The 21,586-nt window shown below is 43.5% G+C and overlaps 1 protein-coding gene across 2 annotated transcripts in view; it reads right to left on the reverse strand.

Moving 5' to 3' along the window:
* LOC105065449 (contactin-associated protein-like 3) overlaps window positions 1-21,586 on the reverse strand; it is a 148,689-nt gene that overhangs the window by 33,373 nt on the left and 93,730 nt on the right. For both annotated transcript variants that reach the window (XM_074355565.1, XM_074355566.1), the window contains 3 exons: window positions 19,756-19,862; window positions 16,315-16,434; window positions 3,287-3,484 (listed from right to left, as the gene is read on the reverse strand). In XM_074355565.1, the coding sequence (XP_074211666.1) occupies window positions 3,287-3,484; window positions 16,315-16,434; window positions 19,756-19,862 (425 nt within the window). The remainder of the gene's footprint in view (window positions 1-3,286; window positions 3,485-16,314; window positions 16,435-19,755; window positions 19,863-21,586) is intronic.

The raw sequence follows: 21,586 nt of genomic DNA on the forward strand, positions 1-21,586 counted from the left end.
AGGCATGGTGTTTACATATTTCTCTTGACGATTCCAATTATGTAATTGATTTGAAAATAACATTCAAGAAAGAATTGCTATAAAAAAAAAACAGTAATGTCTACACTGAATTTAAAATCTGTTTGAGATCCTAACTGCCACTGAAAACTTTTAAGTTATTCTGCGAACCTGGGATTTCTTTCACTGAATTTCTTAGCTGAAAACACTGGTACTTCCTATCGTGTCTTAAGAGTTTCTTGGAGACACGTGCTGCTCTGTGTTTGGAAACTAAAGAAACGGCATTGAAAAGCCTTCTCCATGCCCGAGGTGTGTCTTTGGTTTGGTCAACATGGAGACAACGACAGCTCAGTTCTTCAGCACAACCCCCTCCTCAGTGGAACGCATAAGTAAGTGACAGGGCCAGAGGCCACCTCAACCCTGCAGGACTGCTCATTTAGGCTAAAGAAGCTGCTGAAGCATTACAGCGCCCCTGGGGGAGGATGATCAGCAAAGGCGGAGCACATGGGAGGGGGGAGGGGAAGGAGTCCCTAGTAAACAGAGTCAGGGCGGGGCGGGGCGGGGCAGGGCGGGGCGGGGCGGGGCGGGGCGGGACCAGAAGTGACCTCAGATCACGGCTGTGCAGAGATGCCTGTCCGATGTAATGTGCTCTTCCAAGCTCTTCAGTCGTCCCCATCAGGCCCCCATCAAGAATCTGAAACAGTTTCTCCCTCACTTACAACCGCCACTGCTCATTATGGTTTCCTCGTCAATGGAACGTCTGCTTCTGCTGACAACCTCTCCGCTTGTAAACACATCGACTGCATTCATTACCACTCACCGCAGGCCCAGTGGGTGAGACGTGTGCCAAGAAATCAATATGAACCATCTCTCTCTCTCTCTCTCTTTTTTTTAATGTGTTGAAATTTTATCTCTAGGGGGTGCAAGATGGACAATCTTTTTGCCTTAACAGAGACTTAAAAGAGATTTTTCCAAATTCGACACATCCTTGCACAGATTGAAGAGCAAAGGAATCGTTCTACACAGATGCACGACTGTGTATCTTCTCTCTAAAATAAGAACCAGCCAAGGGTTTTTAAAGGTTAAAAGTGCACTTGGCTCCATTCAAGATTCCTTAGAGTAACCTAGAGAATCTGCATAAGAAATGACTAAGGAGAATGAAGAAGAATTAGAGGCCGAAATGAAAAGAACAGGCAAGATATTAAGGACCAGGGCGCGTGGACTCCACCTCCCAAGTTATTTAGCCCATGGGTCACTGCTCTTCTTTCCAGCCACAGCCACAGTCATCCGTGACCTTAGGCATTCACATATGACGACCGGAGTCTTTCCTAGAAACACTTACTCTTTAGTAACCGTATACCCTGAAACTATCTGTAAACCAGAGACCTTAAAGATGCCGAAGGAAAAATGTCCCAGGACCCTAGAGAGGTCTTAGGTCCGCTGCTCCTGGCTCCCCAGCTTTCTTAGAAAACAAAACTGACAGAGGAGCTGTTGCCCTGAGACCCCAGACTTGCTGAATCTCCTCTCACGATTAACACCTGCATTATTAGTTAGTTAGAAAAAAAAATGATCAATTTCCGGATAACTTCTGAGAATGTGAACAGTGGAAGATTCTTGAGATAAAACTAAATTTTGATGGACATCCCTCAGTCTACCCTGCAAAATTCCTAAGTTACTTGTGCCCCCGACTGCAGTCCCCTTGTGCTGTGTCCACGTTGCAACCACCTAGAGAGGCGTCCAGGCCAGGGCTTTCTTGTTTTCACTCCTCCCACACAACGGCACCATCAAAGCTCTGCACACCCATGCGTGTCTACGGATAACTCCGAGCAAACTAATGCAATGATTTTAAGGTGTGCAAGGCTACACTATGCGCCAACTCCATCTCTACCTGAATTAAGCACTTCTGGAAATATGTAGGTCTCTACTGAATTTGTCTAAATTAAGTTAATACTAAAAATTCTCCAGTAGCAGCATATAGGAAATGCAGATAACTTGAGCACGCATTGATAATGAAGTCCCTTACTTTGTTTCTCTAGCAGGTGTTGAGTAAAAGTCTTTTTTCTTTTCTCCTAGCCCCAATTAAATACTTGTTTACATATTTCTTGTGGTTTCTGTTGTTGCTGTTTTATGTATTTACATCGAAGGGCTAACAATGGAGTAATCACTTGCAGATCAATAGGCAGACACGACCCCTCCATGTGGGAATCCCTTACTGATCTGGGTGGTGTCCAGGTTCTGGAACAGACCGTATGTTAGTTTGTAAGAGTTTGCTCCCTGACTCACTGGGTGCATTTGTTTAACGACTTTGGTAGTGGTTGATCCCAACGCTACTCTGTCTTCGCCTTGTTAGACAACCCATAATAATTTACTCTCCTGGAGGCAGCTTTCTTATTCTTCTGGAAACATACAACTTTAGTTCAGTGATCTATTTGGCAGCAACTAACTATTATTAAGTTCTAAACCCTTTAGCACTGACTATAAATGCGATAAACTAGAGAGAGGCAAAGGAGGAGCATTTACTTCTTGCGATTTATAGATGTTGTACAATTAAGTTCTGGCAAGGTTAGTGTCTTATCCCTGTAGACTTGGAAAGATGAAATGATTTCCTAAGTCCCGCAGCTGCCGAGTGACAGGCTACGAGCTTGAACTCAGAGGACCTGCCTGCCTCTTCCTGCTCATTCCACTACCCAGATGCCTGATCAGAGAGGGGACAGGCCAGCCTCCAGAAAACCAAGTCATTTCATGAAGGCAGTGAAGGTGCACATTCTGACAAAATGAGGTATTTCAAAGGAAGAAAATACGAAACCAAAATAGGAATGTTCAAAAGTCGGGAAGATGTGAAAAATGAACTATTAGCAATTATGCTGCGTGAAGGAGCAGATGACACCATCACTCCCTGATTAATTATCCTGGACCCTAACTGTGTTCCGTCTATGAAAAATAATCACCTGCAGATACCTAAGCCATGTTGTTGTCAGCCATCCCTCCTAAGATAAAACAGAACTAAGATGTCAGTGCCCCGCACGCTGGATGAGCACTGAGCATCCTTAGGGCCCAGCAAGGAGGCTTTTACTGCTCAGGGGCCCAGCTGAGTCTGGGAAGTCTGGGAATGAAACTTCAGGTCGTTCCCAGCATAGAGCAAAGAGCGACACATTGCCCTTGCTCTTTGCTCTGTCGTTTGCAGGCTGGGGCCTGGGCACTACGGACACAGGTTCTCACGCCTCTGTGGCTGGTCGCTGCGACCTGTGGGAACCACAGCCCAGGACGGCTGACGACGCTAATGACTCACCGTGGCCAGTTGAAAGCCTTGACTTCTTGCAGTGGAAAGTCAGCTCCTGTTCGCAGCGGTCTGCGTGGTCAGTTACGGCCTGGAGCTGGTCCATGCCGGCTGCGTACTTGAAAAACACTGGATGGGGGCTTTCTCCATTCGATCCTTTGACTCTGACCGAGTGGGAGCCGTTATGCTGCACTGAGGTCCAGGTGGTGTCTTGTGGGCAGAAACGGGGTTGGGAGGGAGAAAGGAGACTGTGATGAGGCTGGAATAATTAAAACATAAAGCTGAAAATCAGGAGCATCTTTTATCTGAATTAAGGTTTTTATTTCTATAGCCATCAAATCTCTTTGAAATTAGAATCAACAGGAGTGGAATTCTTAAACTGTTAACAGTCAGAATTCTCTCCATTGAAATTTGCATTACCATTATTATAGTCAACATTGTCAGGGGGCCGATGTTTTTAATTCTGTGTTATAAATAGAACTTTTTGGCCTTTATTTTTTTTCTTTCCATTACTATAAGGAGAAAGCCAAAACTTACTGTGTATATATTTATCTTTTTAATAAGCCGACTCCTCATCTAACTGAGCATCTTCTCTGATAATCAAAGAAATGTGTAAAAGACACATTTGGGGAACAAGCAGCTCACATGATCATGCAAAATTATAGAAAATAAGGATTTTTTTTGACAAAAATTGACTAACAGTGCATCAGCACTTCATTCAGGGGCCAGCACCAAAAACCACAGTGCCTCAGAGCATCTCTTCCTGACGGTAACCATAGCGACACGAATCTCTGCTGGAAGATTCTGGCGTTTTCCTGTTACATTGATTGCCTTTACTTTTTAAAGAGATTTTTAAAAAATACACACTCCACAATGTTTGTAACAGAACAAAAACACCTTGACTCCTTTTATCTTCCGCCAAACTTACCTCCCACCGTGAAGGTATAAAAGCTCCCACAATATAAAAGGCCCACAGGTCAGTGGCTAAAAGGCTGAGTTCAAGTTGCCTTAATTCAATTATATTTATAACGTCAAGTCACATAACTTCCTCTATAATATGTATTTGATCAAAAGATCCATCTACATGGAAACTTTCCATAACTGTTAGGTGTTAGATAAGTGGGGGCACCAGGCAGCTAAGGTGGAGGAGAGGGAGGAGGGTCCAGAAGGTGGCATTGTGCCCGCCTCCAGCATAAAGGGACTTGACTTCCTCTAAATGAGTGCCACCAAGAAACCGGTTAGAACCCGACAGCCGCGACTGCGCGGTAGGTAGTGAGGACCTAACTGGACACGACCCAGTGCGCGCTGTAATATACCTAGCATTGCGGCTTAAGTCCCTGTGTGAATTTCTCTGTGTGCATCATGGGTAAGGCCATGCACAAAAGGGCACGAGCATGACTCAGCCCTCCAGAGGCAAGAGCTGTCAATCAATCAAGAGACCACCTCTAAGTGAGGGTGCAAGAGGAGGGGGCAGACAGAGCCCGACACTTCCCTCCCGTGGATCAGCCTGCGCCCCCCTTCTTGGAGGTGCCTTCTCTTTCCTAAATAAAACCTTTAAAATCTTTCCCTACACCGTGTTCCGTCTCTCATCTGAATTCTTATCACTTGGGGATGACAAAGACTGGGGTCTCTTCCCTTCCCCTTGTGGGACAACAGTATGAAGGGCAGGGAACAGCCATGTGGAGTTTATTTTTTTATCATTTTTAATAGCTAATATAAGAGCAAGTTTCAAAAATCAAAACAATGTTACGAGGAACTCACTGAGGAGTCCCCACTGGTCCCTACCTCTTTCCTGCCCTGGACAAAAAATCTAACAGCCATGTGAACCCCTAACACACCAAATACACCCAGAGATTCAGGAAGAAGAACCTCCAGGCCATGGAAAAAACTCTTGGCTTAAAGCCTATGGGAAAAAAATCACAAAATATGCAAAAACTAGCAAGAACAGGAACAAACCGTGAGTTAGCATGACTAATGAGGTTTATATTCAATTAGGAAAAAGGACTTAACAGATCATCTGCCTCTCTGCTCACTAAAGGGGGCTGTGAGTGTTCCCACGGCAACGTGAATTCCATAGATTGTTTTTTTCCCCCGAATCATGTTTTCTCTAGATACTTTGTATTTCAACATTTTCCTGGAAAATTACGTAAGTGGGTCTGGCATGATTTTTTGTAATTACCTACCCCTGTTCACCCTCAGGGTTTCTTCCAGCAAATGAAATGAGGATAAAAGAAGCCACGCAGGACTGTGTCAGGCTTGGGAGTGCATCAATTATAATGTCATTGTGTCATTTATTTTCACGGCTTACGGCGCAAAGAAAAATGATGTGTCTCAATAGTTCATATAGGCTCGTGGTCAGTAGGATAGATTTATGGCCTTGCGTGGCTAAGGTGTAATAATAGAAATCTTCTCAAGTGGAGAGAGGGGAAAAGTTGAAAAGGACCTCAAAACTACCCTTCTGAAAAAAGAAATAAATTATTGCCCTTTCTAGAAATATTATTTCAAAGACCCCAACAAAGACACATTATGGGTCCCTAATAGCCCACAACATATTATTTTCATAGTTTCAAAACTCTTAGCAGGAGGAAACCTTTGAAAAGCAGCATAACTTAGCTTTGCAGTACGAGGAGACAGACCAAGGGATTTCAGGGGCCAGCACGATGGGAAAATACTGAGCTGTTAGTCGCTGTCATCTGAAGCACAAATTTAGATCTGAGGACATTAATTGTAACTGTGGACACATTTCAACAGGATTTTTGAACTACAGTTGAATTAGACCCCATCAGAACATGCTCGGCCACCTCACTGGAACCTTCCCTCTGCCCACAAGCAAGCAGATTACTGATGGCGCCTGGTTGACCATTTGCTCGCACAAATGAACCTGCAGCCAAGTTAACTTGCAGGTTTGGTTTGATGAACAGGATACAGACAACGACACTGACTTACCATATCACATGGCATTCCCCCAGTTTCCATTTATTTTGCCAGATTGTATCCACTGTGTAACCGGCAACATTCCTGCACTTTATATCAGACCTCTGAACTACACAGGGAGCCTTTCATAGGAAAACAGGCGGTTGAATGGAGAAAGAAACCCATCTTTATTTTACACATTCAAGGAAACATAAATCAGAAGCATGTCTGCTATGCTCATCTCCATCTCCCTGAGGAAAAAAGACCTCATCACAAGGCGAGGGAAATAGCTCAGTGGAAGAGCGTGTGCTTAGCATGCGCGAGGTCCGGAGCTCGATCCCCAGTACTGCCATTAAAAAAAAAAAAAAAAAAAAAACAAAAAAAAAAGACTACACAAAAAATCTAATGCCTTTATAGTCGGTGATTCCATCACTCACGGTCTGGAAATTGACCTTGAGGAAAGTGAAGGTGAAAAAAAATCCCTTCTCCTATAGATGCCTGAAATGAAGTCAAATTTGGGTCTAAACACCACCTCTTTGAAATGAAGCCTGTGTTTCTTCTGATGCTCGTTCTGAGAAGCCTGGGCAGGCAATATGCCAGACGGTTTAACTTGTCACATCGATCTCCAGAGAAATCACTGGTCAGGATGACGCGCGCACGATGATAAACAAGGGCTGACTGATGTAAACCCTGGCAGTTGCTCCCGGATCCACAAACATAATCTGAACACACAGTACGGACCCCCGACAGCCTTCTCAGAGTTTCATCCACCGTGTTGCTCGCCTGTTACTATCCAGAGAGAAACACCGTTTCAGCTGGCTGCCCTCTGCTATCCAGCCCAACCCTCTGGCCACGCAGATAAGGGAACGGAAGTCAAGAAAAACTCACTTGCCCAATTTCACAAAACTCTGTAACTTTGCCACACATTCCTCAACAGCCCAGTGTGAGTCCCTGAGCTTTCTGAGCAGGCAAAGCCCTCAGAGGCGGCTGAGGTGTGTAACCTGCCCGGAGCGCCTTCCGCATCTGAGCCCTCTCCTGTGTTTCTGGTTAAAGACTCCAGAAGGAAACAGACCTAGATCGTGGGGATTCACGTGCAGACAGTGCTGGTAACGGCCAGCCGCGCTGCTCTCAGTGTCCAGTGGGTGCCTTGAGGGAGGCAATGGCCAGCTCTTACCTGGCCCTGCCCCAGGTCTCAGAGGCCCTGGGGTCATCCGTTTGCCAAAGCCAAGATGACTGGGTGTGTGTGCTTCACTGAAAGTGGAATTTTTTTTTTTTTTTTTTTTTTGGTTGGGGGGAAAAATGTCTTTATTGATAAATAGGTTGCAGTGAAATAGAGTGATGGTTTTCAGGGGAATGAAAAAGCAGAATCTCAGTCTGTCTCCACCCTGCCTTTATCTCTCGGCTTCTGCCTTCTCTCGGGCCACTGTGGATGCTGAAGACTTGGTGGGAACGCCAGGCCTTCTTGGGACCTTGGGGCCTGTCTTCCTGGCCAGTGGTGCAGGCCCCGCCTTGGACCCACCGCCCTTGGGAGGAGCAGGGACCTTGGCAGCGGCCTCTTTAGGGACCTTGTTCCTCATCTTCTTCTTGTCTGTGGAAGGAGCCCCATTTTCACCCTTGGTGACTGTGGGGTTTTGAACTCTGACTTCCAGCCCCCTGCCCCCCACATTTCTCATTTTTATTTTATTTTATTTCTCATTTTTATTTGACAGAAAAAAGTTGCTCTTGGCGTACAGATTTTAAAAAACCAAAATGCTTTTAGGAAACGTGAAGAAGTAGGGGAGAGTATAGCTCAAATGGCAGAGCGCGTGCCTAGCATGCACGAGGTCCTGGGTTCAATCCCCAGCACCTCCATTAAAAAAAAAAAAAAAAAAAACCTAATAACAAGAAATGCGAAGAAAAGGGGAATGGGCAAGCTCTCAGCAGACAGCCTCCAGGCGCCAGGGGTGCCCAGAGGTGACGCTCAGCCTGGCTCCACTCCTGTGGGCACCTCCTGACCCGTGTCTGTTCGAGGGCTCTGAGAAGGGCAGCCCTCCTCCCCACAGCTCTGGGGCCTTGAGGCTTTTCATGATTTGCTTTAATATTTTTAACACAAGAAAACACTGTAAGATACAACGTGGTGTTCTCAAGAGAGAGCAGCTCCCCCACAGCCGTCGCCCCGGGGGGTTCAGAGGGCGAGCGTTTCACCCACCAGGTCCCGCCGCATGCAGGCTTGTGCACCCGCTCCTTTGGAAGGGCGGACCCCTGCTATTTAACACGAATGGACACCGACTCAACACGACTCGCATTGTCTCAAGGCAGCACGTGCGTGTGCTGGGCCTGTGCCTGGAGCCCCCCAGGGGCGCAGTTACTGGGGAGAATCATTAGTGCCTCCCCTTGGGAGTCGGCCCAACGCAACGCATGAAAGCAAAAACGATTTCCTTAGAGAGAACAGAATGCGTACACTCATAAAATCAGGTGTGGGCAGAGGACAGGGTCACGGTCAATACGAGAGACTGGTCGTAATCTGTGGTCTTGGAAAAGTCAAAAAAAATCCTCTGGGCGTCCAGGGCCATGTTTGGTAAGTGGAGAGAGTAGACAGGCTGCGCCTAAAGACTGAACATCATTGTTGTGGCCATGAACGCTGGGGCAATGAACCGAGCCTGCTGCTGGCCTAGACGCAATCTGTCTCTCTCTCTATATATATATTTTTAAACATTTATTATTTGTTTTTATTTTGATAATAAATATTTCCTTTCTTTCAAATGTTGTGTAATTTTTTAAAAACAGCTTTGTTATGGTCTGATTCCTAGACAGTAAACTACACACATTTCAGAAGCACAATTTGATGGCTTTTGATAGACGTATATGGACCCATGACACCACCACCACAATCAGGATAGCTAACACTTCCCTCACTCCCCAAGAGGTGCAGATCTTGAACTCCCAATTTATCCCTCCCCGCCCCCTTTACCCCCTGTTCGCCATAAGTTTGCTCTCTCTGTCTGTGAGTCTGTTTCTGTTTTGTAGATATGTTTCATTTGTGGCCTTTTTTGAGATTCCACATATAAGTCAGAGCATGACCATCTATATTTTTGTTGTTCATCAGACCTCATTTTGTCCATCCAATAAGGCCAGGGCATACTCTGTGGCTGACAAAAAAAAAAAAAAAAGCAGGGAAATGAACTTTGCTGAAGCATTTGTCTTTCCTTTATAAGCTTTAGGCCACTGGCCAGAATGATGTCTCCTCTATGGGGGCAGGAAGTGTACTTTCCAGGCAAAAGCCAGGATAAAAGAGATGCAGGTTCCTGGTGTAGGGCAATCATCAAAGAGCAGCAGTTCTTCCCTTTTTTTCATAGAAATCCTAACATTTTGACATTACAGAATTTTCTGTAAGAAACACTATTACCAAACAAAACTTGCCACGCTTGATAAATGTCCAGTGATACCAGGCTTCCTGCCAGTCTCAGTTTTCAAGAGCAAAGCAGACAATAGTGAAATCACAACTCTTTTTAGAAGGAAAATATATGTTACAGCAGCTGCGTCATTTACTCACGGAATAAACTCTCCAGTCGGCGCTCACCGCCTCTTTCTGACACATTGCCAACAAGCACTGCTATCTACTTAAAATAGCAAATGCAAAACTTCCCACGTTCGTAACATTTTTAGTTAGTGGAATTAACATCTGTCTACCTCCCTAGTCTGAAGGTCTGTGAGAACAGCGAGTTTCCCTTTTATTCCTCAAACGTAGCATAGTGCCTGGAAGTTTGAAATATAAAGTAAGTGCATACAGTGATTGGATTAAATGGATAACTTGAATTAAATGGAAAACCTGATTACGCCAAGACAGGAATTCTATCAAGAAGAGAGAGGCAAAAGAGAGAAAACCTATATAAATAAGCAAATATATAACACGTAGCATGATGGGTCCATCAGCACCCACTCTATAGAGGATTTTTTAAAAAATAACGTGAGTTGTGTGTAAGGCGGTTGGGCTGAATGCCCCTTGCTATACCACGGAGCTGGAGGTCTGACACAATTTCTGACCCAGGGAAAAAAGGCTGTTTAAGAAACACAATTGATCAGCTGGCAGAAGAGCAGAAGGGCAAGTGACCCAGCGATAATACTGAATCAGAAGGGCTGGATTATTAATTTGCTGAGTCAGTAAGTCGAGATCTGAAGGCGGAGTGGGCAGACGCAGTCCTCAGATGCTTCGTCCAGCCCCCGGGTGAATCTCACCAACCGGAAGTTGTGTCACTGCTCTGACCACAACGCATCCTCTTCCGGGGACAATTAACCTCACAATGCAACGTCTTGAGAACCAGTTTCTGCAGCGACGCAACTAGGAAAATAGAAGAAAATGCCCTGGCTTGAGGGTGGGCACAAACACCCCTATCTCTCTCAGTGGGTAAACCCACTGGAGTTTATACTCCTCACCTTGCCATCAACAAATTATGTTCTGTTTCTTCTGTTTACAAAGGAAATGAATCTGTCAATAAATTTCACAAGCAGTCCATTCAAAATAGTTCACTTTTTTGTCTTGTTTTTGTTGTTTTTGTACTAAAGGCATTAAATGCATGCAGAGTATGTCCTAGGACTACATTTTTGAAGGTCATTGCCAAGGACATAATTTTGGCCATTGGTTTAGAATTTTGGGGTTTTGCATATTTTTTCAAGTGTTAGTATTTGTTTTTAATAATTAGAGAATGTTTCATTGTCCACAGGCATTGTAGCATCACAGAGATGGCAAAATTTTCATACAAAAATATTTCCAGGTTGGGGGAACCAGATCAGGACCCTAAGAGCTTCCTCTGTCATAGACAAAGAAAACAAATTATGGTTACTGGGGCAGGGGGGAGGGGCTGGGAAGGGATAAACTGGGAGTTCAAGATTTGCAGATACTGACTATGATATATAAAATAGATAAACAACAAGGTTCTACTGTATAGCACTATATTCAATATCTTATAGTCACCGATAATGAAAAAGAATATGAAAACGAATATATGCATGTGTATGTATGACTGAAACATGCTGTACACCAGAAACTGACACAACAAGGTAAACTGACTACATTTCAATTAAAACAACTTAAAAAAGAAAAATTAAAAAAATTAAATTAAAAATAAATTAAAATTTTAAAACGAGATCCCTTTAATTTAAAAAAAAAAAAAAAAGTAGATTTGTTAGAGGGCACCTCATACGATCGCCAAGTCAGTAAGGACCATTTAGCTGTAACCTGGATTCATTCCTTGGTGTTTCCCCAAGAACAATCTGGATTTTTAAAATTTTTAATTAAATAATTGTTTTATGAGATATTTGTTGCTCCCTGGATTGGCCTATGCGTGTCTTTGTCTCCAGCACGTTGCTTTCCTTATGACTTTTGAGTTTAATAAAAATCCTTGGTATTTAATATTATTTGGAAGTCTTTGCTGAAACATTTTAACTCCTGCTCTCCATCCTGTGTGTGTGTGTGTGTGTGTGTGTGTGTGTGTGGTGTGTGTGTGTACATGTTTCATCATCTACTTGATGTTCCGTCTCAGTTATAATTATGGAATCTTAGAAGTTTTATCTTTTCACACAGAACGAGAATATACCAACTTCAGGAGTTCTGTACGAGAGTTGGGCAACTATAAACTTCTCTAAAAAACAATTACCTAAAAGGCATTATGATACCATAATCTGCATTAATGTTTTTTCATTTGCAATGAAATACAAAGACACATATGGTTATTAACTATTCTTTGATAAGAAAAAATGTATACATCCATATCAATCGCTAAATTATTGGCCATATTTTTCATGAAACCTTACATACACACACCCCTTAAAGCTCTTAAAACTTCCCAAGATTAAGTTAGGGAGTTTAGCTGATATTTAATTTAGAGAATGAATGTCTAATTTTTAGCTTCATGTGTGTGAACAACTCTTGTTGCATTTGTGGGTGCATCAGAGCCACAGGGATGGATCATTAAACCTCACCCACAGTGACCTGGATAAATAGGAGCAACAGAATAATTGCCTGGACAGTGAACTGATGAGGGGGACCAAAATGTTCCATCTGCGTTGGTTTCATTTCCCCATTCTGCAACACCCTTTGCTCCTCTTTCATTTTAATTTTGTTGGCGATAAAGTAGGCTGTGGACAGTAAAATCGAAGATTCTCAGCTTCATGGCAGTGGTTTCCAAATCTGTGTGCACAGAAGAATCTCTAGAGAAGCTTAACAAAAATACAGCCTTTCCCAGAATCTGCCTGCAGAAAACAGAGCTGCCCCTCAGGTGACAAGTATGCGGGGACCTGGAAATGCTCTATCCTGCTGGACAGTGTCCGCTGGTGACAGTAAAGCAATGGGAGCCCGCTGGCCCAGTGAAATTAACTTGTAAATTCACACTCCAAATCACATTTTTAAAAGTTTGGATTGCTGAGGATATTACAACCACCCAGCAGGCTGTAAGAAGAGACCTTGCACTCATTTTTATAGCCAACTCAAAGACCCACAGACAACCCGAAGTTTACGCATTCACGCCTGGAAGCCTGAGCTTCCCTTTCAAACGCGCTCCTTCCCCCAGAGCCTCCATTTCCATAAGTAACACCTGCGCCTTCCTTCCAGGGCTCAGATCCAAACCCGGGAGCCCTGCCGGGTGCCTCTCTTTCCCTCCACCCATGTCCAGTCCCCTGGTTCTAACTCAGCCTTTCTCCCCTCCTCCTCTGCTCCCACCCTCCTCCACACCACCACGGTCTTGGCTCAGTTCCTGGAGCAAGTCCTAATCGGTCCTCTTGCTTCCTCTTGGTGCACCATGATGGTTACTGGTCCAAACTGCACTGCTGGTGTGACTCCCAGACCTGCGCCTTTCCAGCTACGTGACTTGAGGAAGAGCCATGCTCTGATCCGTCCACCCCGTCTGTCCAACACACCAGGTTCCCTGTGGCTCAGACCTTTTCACCGCCTACTCCTTCCACTTGAAGGCTCCACCTCAGCTTTTCTTTGATGTGTGGTTGGCTTACATGTAACTTTCAAATTGAGTTCTTTCCTGATCCCTTCGTTAGAACAGGCAGGTAGCTAGATGTGAGCAGAGCAAGGGGGACATGGGCAAAATGGCAGGAAACCATACGTTATGTGAACAACAAGCATCCTTGGGCAGAGAGAAAAAAGTAGGAACCTCCAGACTGATAATAAACTACACATTTTGGGATGACAAGTGTCCTGGAGGCAGGCAAAGAAAGGTGGGAAAAGGCAGGAATCTCCAGTGTTCAAATGTAACCTTTTGCTCAAGATGCCCTCATTACAATACAATTAGCCTTGCAGATTAGAAGTCCCCATCATGTACGAACACCATGACACTTCTGATCCAGACTAAGTAAGGACAAAAATCCTTCCTCCCCCAAGGAAGGGGGAGCTGGGATGGGAATCAGGGAATATGAACCCAAATCCTTCCCTCTCCAATGAATATTCTGCCCGTTCATTTTGACACCCTATGTAACCAACTTGCCAAAGAAACTCAGGGCAGCTGCTCACCTGAGCCTGCCCTCTCTCCCTCTTGACAGCATCTTGTCCATCCCTTAATAAATCTCCACTTTACTTTCTTGACCTGTGTCTTGTCCGTGAATTCTTTCTGCGACATGACAAGAGCCTAATCACTGGCTACATCTCTGTTAAAAACTGTCAAATTGTAACGTACCCTTCCCGGTCTGTGCCAACAGCCCCTTCCCCCCCACAACCTGCCACACATTTGACTTGCCGCGGTCCAGGGTCTGGTTCCCCACCCCAGAAAGAACCCTACACCAGGGGAGGCAGCTTTCAGCTTCAGTCCCTGCTCTGGTCACAGCGTGCCTGGCACAGGGTAGGAGCTGAGTACACCTGTGTTCAGTGCTGTCAGAGGCTTTTTTTTGTGTGTGTGTGTGCAACTCTTCCATTTTGTGTCTTTACTTGGACATCTCTCTGGGTCACCCTGGGGAAGGAAATGATTCGCGTCCTCAGCAGACACTTTTCTAGGCCATCATCATGCATGTAAATTGACCAGAAGAGTTAATCAGTAGATTTCTGACTTTTCCCCCCCATATTGAGAGGCACCTTCTCGTCTCTAGAGTAAGAAAACTTTCTTGTACATCATCATATATATATATATATATATATATATACATGAAATCAAAGCTGAGCATGTTTTTGCTGTCTCTTTGCATTTTGATGATACTGGCTGATAACTACTTTCTCTCTGGCAGTGGGTACCAAGGTTCACTCTGAAAAGGTAAGAGCAATTGCAGGGAATCAGAACACATCAGCTATCGTATCAGGTTAGCAGGAAAACAAAATACCTCTGAGACAGTTATACGTTCCAAAGGGCTTTATAAATCTGCACCGCTAAAGCCTCATGGGCCACATGTTCACTGTGCTGATTGAAATATTTTTCTTCTATTAAAACCACCACCCGCAGAAGATCAGACCATCAGCTCTCAGTTTTTCCTCTTGGCAGCAAGTATCCTTCTTTACAAACTTGACCTCAGCCGTAACCAAATCTGCCAACAGTCAATTATCAACAAAACAGCTTCAGTCACTGAAATCTTACTCATCTTTGGAACACGCCACTTGGGGTCATTTCCACCTTTCTACGAATCTTGGAATTTTTCAGTGTATGTGGAATTCTGCTCATTGGATTAACCCAAAATAATACACATGAAAATCTTTAACATGCCCTAGACGTCTGTGATAATTAAGCATCTAATTGATAAAAGGGAAATGTGTTGTTGGGAAGCCAGCATCTTCCTTTAGCTTTCTTTGCCCCTGGCGTTCACTTGCGCTGTGGCAATGAAAGAAATGAAAGCAGAAACTGAACAACTTGAAGACCTGCTATAAACCACTGGAGTCCAGTGAACCTAGAAATATCCCCTTGGTTGTTTCCGCACATCTTTTACTGATCACACGTCTTTCAGTAAAAGTAAGCCGAGGCATTAAGCCTGTCATCACACTGCAGTATTTCAGTCCATATTAATAATAAAACGCGTACTCCCAGAGACCCAAACTGCCATACTCACACCCACTGTGATGCCCTGCAAGTTCCTGAACTTTCTGTACCAACTTCAGGGGTAGTTTTTGGACTAGAAGATTTGTTTGACTCAATTCAGATCAAATCATAGGATTAATCACCGCCAGAATGCCCAGATTTTGTTTCACGTATGAAATCGCAGGAGGTATAAAAACCATGTGAGGATTATAAACTATTCGCAAACCTTCCTTACGGAAAACGCAACCCTGTCAGGGTGACACGAAGCCGTAACAGAGACATCAAATTACAACTCAGTTATAGTCATCTGAGCACCATCTACAGTTGATTTTTTTTCTGATCGTTGTCTCAGAATTTTCAGAGTCAAATTCTGTGGTTGTTGAAGTACCTGGTAGGTCTACACTGCTCCAGCAGGACACAAAGTTTTTGAAAGGAAGTCTGTCGGTGGAATGTTATGTGAGCCTGGGGGGAAAGTTATGGGTACACACACACAGATTGAGGTACACAAGAGGTACGAAGAACTTGCGTCAGTTCCATCAGGGCAGCTGTCACTCACTACAGTGGACATTTTGGTCCTTTGCACTCCTCTGCTTGTAAATTTAAAAGTTTCGAAGAATTAAAGGCGTCATAAATCATGTCATAAACAAGTCCTTTAACATATAATTATAACAGGGTTTCTAAGGAAAATGAAATATTACTTATACCGTGGGCACATAAACATATTATTACATGATGTGTGCACACTTTAGAAACATTCATTATCTCCTGGATAAACTCGTGTGATTAGAGTCAAAGGAACACAAACAGATGTTAGAAATTTATAAGTGAATATTCTCCTAAGTCTTTGGCATTTATTGACACGAACCAAGAAATCTTTTTTTGGTTGTTTCTGACTAGTAAGCGAAGATGTATTGTTAATTTTGCACAAAGAAGGAACATTTCCCGCAAATAGTGACAAAACTTTTCATGCCCACTTCTTATCTATTTTAGGACATTACTTTTAATGCTTCCGAGCAGTCTGATTACAATTACAGTCACAACGCACATCTAAATAAAGCTGCCACTAGGTAAACTCTACTCTCCCCATCTGGGCTTCCCAGACAGCAAGGATTTGCAGGAAAGGAACTGACAGGGAAGAGCTTAGGCGCGTACCTGTCATGTTGCAATACACGAGGGCCGGTCCCAGCGGGCCACTTCCGTCCAAGTCAATGTAGTAGAGCCCCGAAGAGTCTCCTTCGTGCCGGTGGGCTTCACACGACTGCTCGTACAGCGCTGTAAGGAACACGGGTCTCAGACAGCGGCTACGAGGGGACGAGTCCCTCCGTGCTGGTGAGAGGTACTTGCCCACTGACACTCATTCTGCCTGGCTCTCGAGGACCTTTTCTCAAGAGGAGCGCCCCCCTGCTCCAGTTGGGTGACATGAAGGTTCTGAAGCACAGAGTGAGAGATCTTAGGAGGGATCGCTGCGGGACGTGTGGATCTGAACCTCTATTCAAACCCATGGTAACTGGATTTCCTCAAGCCTTGTTCTTTCTTGCTTCATGATATCTAAGCATCTGAAGTGCATTGGCTTAATCTCCCTAAATGATCTGTTATTATCTCATAATCAAGTTATTTTTTAATTACTCAGTAATTATACTTTTTGTTTACTTAAAACAATTTACATGTGAAATGCATTTTTTTTTCAACGGGATGAATTTCACAAATCAGCAACTCCTCTTCATTCAGCTTTTAAAGTTTGTTTTGAAAAGCAACGTCCTTGGGGGTTACAGCTCCGTGATAGAGTGTGTGCTTAGCATGCATGAGGTCCTGGATTCAACTCCTAGCACCTCCATTAGATAACAAATAAATAAATAGACCTAATTACCTCCCCCCTCAAAAAAAAAAGCCATAAAAAAGCAACGTCCTTAAATGCTTTGCAAATGATTTTTCAAGGAAACTGAAATTTAAAAGTATATATAAATCTATAAAACATATATATGAAATGTCTGTTCGTGGTTTCAGTTTATCCTAATACACAATTGAATTTTTTACATGTACTATAAATGTTTTGCTATGTATAAGGCAAGTGATTAACATCTGCAGATGACGGGCTGAATTAAAATTCAGAATACATGTAAATGCATGATCACTTGGTGAGTGATCAACCGAGTAACATCTCCCAGGTGCATCACTCGTTGTCTTGGCAGGAAAAACCCTTTGAAAACCTCAAAAGCCGCTAATGGCCGCTGGGACAGACGTACAGCACTGATTCTGGGACGGTGTTGGATCCGATCTCTACGGATCAGATTTGGCTTCCACGCGGACGGCCTCAGGTAGGGGTCAGGTCTTGATCCTAGTCGGGTACAGCTCTCTGCCATTCTACAATGACTGGATCACCTACATTTCTATCTTTCAAATAATTCAGAAAAATTCAGAGAAGATTCAAGGGATTGTTCTTCTCTTGTCTGCCAGCACAAGAAGATTAAGGGAATGTTTTTTTGTCCAGAGATTTTGCAAAGGAAAACATCCAAGTGTCCAATGTGTCAAATTAGGTTGCCCCCAATCAGCGGCACGGCCACTACCATCTACACTGATGGACACACGGACAATATGGATTATTTTTCCACCATGCCTGCATTTTGGTCACTCATGTTTACATTTCTATAGATACAGAAACATGCTCATAACTGCCTGGGAAAGTGTCCAGAGGGACACACATAAGTGGATAACAGTGGTTGTGTCTGGGTTGGGGCTGGAGTTGCCTGGGAAACAAGGTTAGAGGAGGAATGACCAGGAGAAAGCTTGCTTTAAAATGCGACTGTATGTAGGTATTAAGTTTGTCCTTAGACCCAAAAGCAATGGCTTTGTGATCACTTACTGCTGATTTGGCAATATGTCACCTTCAATGGCTTAACAGTTAGAGAACCCCAGTAAAGTCAATTCAATTATGACACCAAATCATGGACCACAAGCGAAAGACCCTGAGTATATAGGACAGATACATACATCTGTTAGTTTTTAGATCAGAGTTGTTTGGAATGATGTTTAGATCCCAGTTACTGAAAACACTCGAGCATCATTCCTTAATCATTAACATTCAGTGGGTCTCAGCTTCATACAAGTCACCTTGCAAAGTATGATGGAGGACACGCTAAAGAAGAGATCAACGCACTCCTGGCTGTGACTTGGCGAAGTCACGCAGCCTCGGGGTTCACGGTGTCCAGCTCCCTTCAAATGAAGACCTGCGCTGGCAAAGTCTTACCTGGCACTGTGACAGCAAGTAGAGATGGAGGTGGCCTACTCTGGGTGACCTTGGGGGTGTTCAGGGCACAAGTCACCCCCCTCTGTCTTCCAAGAGGCTTCGGGCTCCTCTGTGGAACCTGCAGGGCTGGGGACCCAGGGCTGTCATCCCCGCACCAATGCCTGCTTCCCGATTCAGTTCCCACAAGGACGAATTTATGTCACTCCATGGCCCGCCTTCCTCCCATACTTTGTGTAGAAATAAAATTAAGCAATTCACAGGGAAGAGTTCTTAAAAGTGCAGTGTATCCTCCCCGTAGGAGGGCTGAACGCGGTGAGGACAGTGAATTTTCGTACCATGCGCTCTCTCTCTGAAGCCTCAGAAAGAGGGGTTCTACGAGAACCCCTTCAGAAGGATCAGCAGTGACACAGAAATAAGCGAAAGCTAAAAGAAAAACATAAACATGGGCCAATAATTAGAAAACCAAGGGGATTTCAGGGGCTCTAGTCATTAGCTTCTAGGAACTAATGGTTTAACGGCCAATAAAGTTTTGTTAGCTTTGCTGAAGTTGAAGGACTGGAGACCGGTGTTCCAACTGAAGAAACACTGCTGAGAGGTAGCTGAGAGCCCTGCTTTGTTGCTGTGTGACCTCAGGTAAACAGCTTAGCCTCTCTCATTCCTCAAGTGTAAACTGTAGATAATAATACGTTTACCACCTCGAGCTGTTTTGAGGATTAAAGGAGTTGAAATATGCAGAGAACGAGAAGAGAGCCGGGCACATGGTGAGTTCCCAGTATCATCACCATCATCATCATCACCACCACCGCCATCTTCACAAAACACCATCATCACAAAACACCAAGACTGCAAGGAATCTGAGCATTTAACCGGCTTCTCACTGACATCTAGAAACCCGACCATGTTAGCTCCCATCCTGCGCTTCTGAGAATTTCCTTATTTCATTTTATAAATACTGAGAATCTGGTAACTCATCCTGTTTACTTTGGCAGACAGGACTTGAGCACTAAAATTGGGTCTAACTCAAGGAACAGAACAAGACATAATACCATGCATTCTAGAATTTATTTTTATTTTTGACTACATTTTATTTTCCTATAACTGATTTTCCTTCGCCTACTATTTTTTCTGTATTATTTACTATTATGCATTTCTATAAGCTATCTTATCATCACTAGGAAATAAAACTGATTAAAAATAAACCAAAGACTAGTGGCTAAAATCCTTATTCTTTGATGCTGTCTTCTGGCTCATGGTTGCACAGACACACACATACCCAAAATGATAGAAAGGAAAATAGAACCACATGGAAATCAGAACGAAAAGAAGAACAAGTGAAGTGCGAGGCTTACAGGAGTGGCAGGTTGCTCCCGTGTAACCAGTGTGTGCGCAGTCGCAGGAGAAGGTGTCCCAGGACTGGGAACATTCGCCCCCGTGTTCACAATAGCTGGGCAGGCACCTAGAAGAAGACGGGCGTAGCGCTACTTCCACATTTGGTCATGAGAAATGCGTACCTTAATATTAATATGCTGTCGTGAAAGACAGATGACGACAGTGACCCGACCAGAAAAATTTCAACATGAACGAAAATTGTTGGGTCCGTCATCAAGATTTCCAAACAGAAGATCAACCATAGACTAAGAAATCTGTTAGATGCTACCAACTGTCATGTATGTGTGACAGGTAAATTTTGTACACATCTCATTACATCCGAAAATGTGTTCGCTTTTTTCACAAATAAGGCAAGGTTAATTTCATACATGACCAGGGATACAGATTGCCTGCAAGGGCCACAGACAGCACATCTCCCATCCCGGCTTTCATATCCTTGCTCTGTGACCTGCAGATTCTTCCATCAAGAGGTATTGCTTATATTTCCATCGTGGACTTGGGTTGGGAAAGCGACCTGCTCGGATCAATGGGACATTAGCAAACTGATACAGCAGAGGATAGAACAGTGCTTGGGCAGTGGGCTTGCTCTCCTTCTGATTTTTGAATCCTGAAAGCACCACGACATGAAGAAACCTGGGCTGCTCGTGCAGCAGCATCACCCCTGTCGGTTCAAACCACAGCACAGGTGAGTGAGGTGACTGTAAATCGTCCGGCTGCCAGCTGACCCCCCAGGCAACCATGGATGATGAGAGAACCCAGCAGTGAACACAGAATTGAGAGATAAACAGTTGTTGTTTTCAGCCTGGACATTTTAAGGATAATTTATTGAGCAGCCAAAGCTAACTGACGTACGCACACCATATTATAGTATCTTGCCACATTCATTTAGAACTTAAGGAAAATATTTAAAGAGAAGGAAGACAGGTAGGAAAAATAAGAAAATTTTTATCCGTGTAGCATCATGGTGTCAGGGGTTCTGAAAATCATCTTTAGGTCAGACCGATGATGCCTTTAGAAATTAGATCTAGAGATCACCTGAGGACTGAGGCCTTAAATAGTATTTTTTTCCCCATATAATTGAATAAACCACAAAACTACTCAGGTAAACCAAATAACCACTTACGTACCATGGAGATTGTTATGTCTCACTTATTAAAATTAAAGGTGAGGCTTTGTTGAGAAGATTAAAAGTTTTAATTGAAAGAATATTATTTAATTTTTGATTATCAAAAAATAAATGCTATCCTCAACAAAACATTAGCAAATTTAATCCAAAAATGTATAAAAATATATCTAGAAAACACAACTAAGTGTAATTTATTCCAGGTATGCAAGGCTGTTCCAAAAATTTGAAAAATTAATTTGAAAATGAATGTAATCCATCACGTAAACAGGCTAAAGAAGAAAAACCATATGGTCACATCAGTAGATGCAGAAAAAGTATTTGACAAAATCTCATACCAATTCATGATTGAAAAACAAAACAAAACTTCTTGGCAAACTAGTCAATTCTTAGAATTGACTGAAAAACAAAAAACAAAAAAACTTAAAACCCTATGGCAACATTATACTTCGTGGTGAGAAACCAGATGCTTTCCCCTAAGTATGGGAACAAAGCCAGGGTTTGCTCTTACCTCTCTTATTCATACATCATACTGGAAGTCTTAGCTAATGCGATAAGACAAGAAAAGAAATAAAAGACATATAGATTGGGAAGAAAGAAATAAAACCATATTTCATTCACAGACGACACGATTACCTACGTAGAAATTTCCAAATAATCAAAACAAA

Source organism: Camelus bactrianus, chromosome 31 (assembly GCF_048773025.1).
Source record: "Camelus bactrianus isolate YW-2024 breed Bactrian camel chromosome 31, ASM4877302v1, whole genome shotgun sequence".
Classification (NCBI taxonomy): Eukaryota; Metazoa; Chordata; class Mammalia; order Artiodactyla; family Camelidae; genus Camelus; species Camelus bactrianus.